A 2,037-nucleotide genomic window follows, 5' to 3' on the forward strand; every position below is an offset into this window, starting at 1 on the left:
GTTGTAGAAATACTGTGAGTACGAGAGTGAAACTTCATGAAGTTTCAACTTCACTTCACATTTTCCATCATTGTTAAAACTGGATTTCTCCAGGTGTTGTGTTTTGGTTTCGTTGGTGGATTTTGTCTCTTTTTTTGAGCTTCATAAGAGACTTCTTCTTTTTTTTTTAGACGATTCCTCCCGCTGTGATGTCATGTTTTGAGTGTGTTTGTTTGGGTCACATTTTTGCTCAAAGACGTAATAAGAAAGAACAATCTGGTCCTTCAGTCCCGGACTGACGAGGGACGAAAATATTCAGTCAGAAGAAAACACGAACCTCCTTTTCCTAAAAACGTGTGAGGAGTTTGAGTATTTATTGAGGGGGCCTGAAGAGAAAGACGTCTTTGAGAGTCACCTGTTTGTGTCCTGATTGGATGATTGAATTAGAAAGTCCTCAGATAAGAACAGCAGACTCAATTAGCAGCTTGAATTCAGTCAGAAGTTCTCAGCGTTTCTGCTCAGATTCCTGCTCTGTAAGGGTCGATGTGACCCCAGAAACAGGTTTTAAAACATCCGACAGACAGAAGAGAGCTGGTGTCACCTCTGTGGCCTGGTCCGCCTCGTCCCTCATGCTGAGGAAAGCCTGCAGCTCCTTCTCTGATCCTCGACTGCTGCAGGAGTCCACCAGGGAGTCCGAGGCGGCCCACGGGTCCGAGGGTCTCCTCTGACCCCGACGGCTGTTTTTCGAGCTAGGCGGTCCAAAGAGGCTGTCCTCCTCGTTGTCGCTGTCGCTGGACTCGCTGGTCAGCTGCTCGGCTCGTCTGGACGTTAAGGTTCTGTTCAAACTGAAGAGGAAAAACGTGAAGAAAACCGTTTGGATGTGAGAGTGGACGTGGAGCGCTCCTCACCGCAGAATGGCCTTCTTCTCCTCTCTGCTGGTCAGGCAGCACTGACAGCAGCGGAGCGTGAAGGAAGCTCCCATCTCCACACAGAACAGCTGAACGGACTCCACCAGAACCGGGACAGAACCTAAACATGTCCAAGAGAAGGGCGTCTCAGCACAGTAGATCCAGCCTGTCCCTCCGTCGTCCAGGCCGGAGTGAGAACCGTCCTGGCTGCCAATTACATTATCCTGTGAATAGAAACGGGGTCAGCTCTCAGATGACACGGGACCGCTCGGGAATGAATGGAACGCTTATCCGACAGGGATCAGGAGCTCCTGATGGAGCAGAAACAGTCGGAGCTCTGCAGCGGAACTTTCAGGATCCTCCTAAACCCTCGTTCTTTGTCCTTTTTAACAGACAACATAAAGTTTTAATTCGGTGTTTAGACCATCAAAGATAGAAAACAAGCTGCTCATCTTCAGATCATCCTCTCAGTGGACGTTCCTGTCTACCACACTAGGTGGCAGTGTTGCTCTGTCTCAGACCAGGTCCTGGATGGAGTTGAGATGTTCCAGCAGATCATCAGATGACTCTGTGTCTCCTGTCAGCCTGAAGTCCAGAGAATGTGTCAGTGAGGCTGAGCTCTCAGACGATTACTCAGATTCCCGGGTAGATGAAGACCATTGACTGTATAAGTAGGAGCTGGACTGAGTAACCCCTCCCTCTTCCAGGTCCAAATAGGAAGTACCTGCAGGTTACAAGAATGAGGGACCTCAACGCTTGCTATGTCCAGTTAGTACTTATACAGTCAATGATATGGACCAAAAATAAAAATCCTGTTTTTGGTGTTTTTAACATTTTCTTGAGGCATTTTTTTCTGATGATGGAGGATATTTATAAAGAAAATTAGGATTAAAGTGGATTTTCTGAATCTCACACTCAAAAGTCTGTTTGTGCAGAAGTTTCAGGTTTGACCCCCGAATCCTCTGGGATTTCAGGAAGCAAATTTCTATGCTCTGAAAAACGTGTCAAAGTCACGGCCCGGGGGCCGGATCCGGCCCTCCAGATCATTTTATTGTTATTAATGACCCGATGTTATCTTGTTCTCATTTCTAACTTGTATAATTTTGACAAAATGTATTTTTATGGAGAGTAAAATATTAAAGTTATTTAA

General features: G+C 46.4%; 1 protein-coding gene across 1 annotated transcript in view; it reads right to left on the minus strand.

Moving 5' to 3' along the window:
- The window catches only part of LOC112154797 (melanoregulin), a 4,397-nt gene extending 2,822 nt beyond the window's left edge, over positions 1-1,575 (minus strand). The window contains exons 1-2 of the mRNA XM_024285975.2: positions 888-1,575; positions 581-824 (exon numbers count right to left, since the gene is read on the minus strand). Of these exons, the coding sequence (XP_024141743.1) occupies positions 581-824; positions 888-961 (318 nt within the window). The 5' untranslated portion in view covers positions 962-1,575. The remainder of the gene's footprint in view (positions 1-580; positions 825-887) is intronic.
- Positions 1,576-2,037: the final 462 nt, after the last annotated feature.

Source organism: Oryzias melastigma, linkage group LG21 (assembly GCF_002922805.2).
Source record: "Oryzias melastigma strain HK-1 linkage group LG21, ASM292280v2, whole genome shotgun sequence".
NCBI lineage: Eukaryota > Metazoa > Chordata > Actinopteri > Beloniformes > Adrianichthyidae > Oryzias > Oryzias melastigma.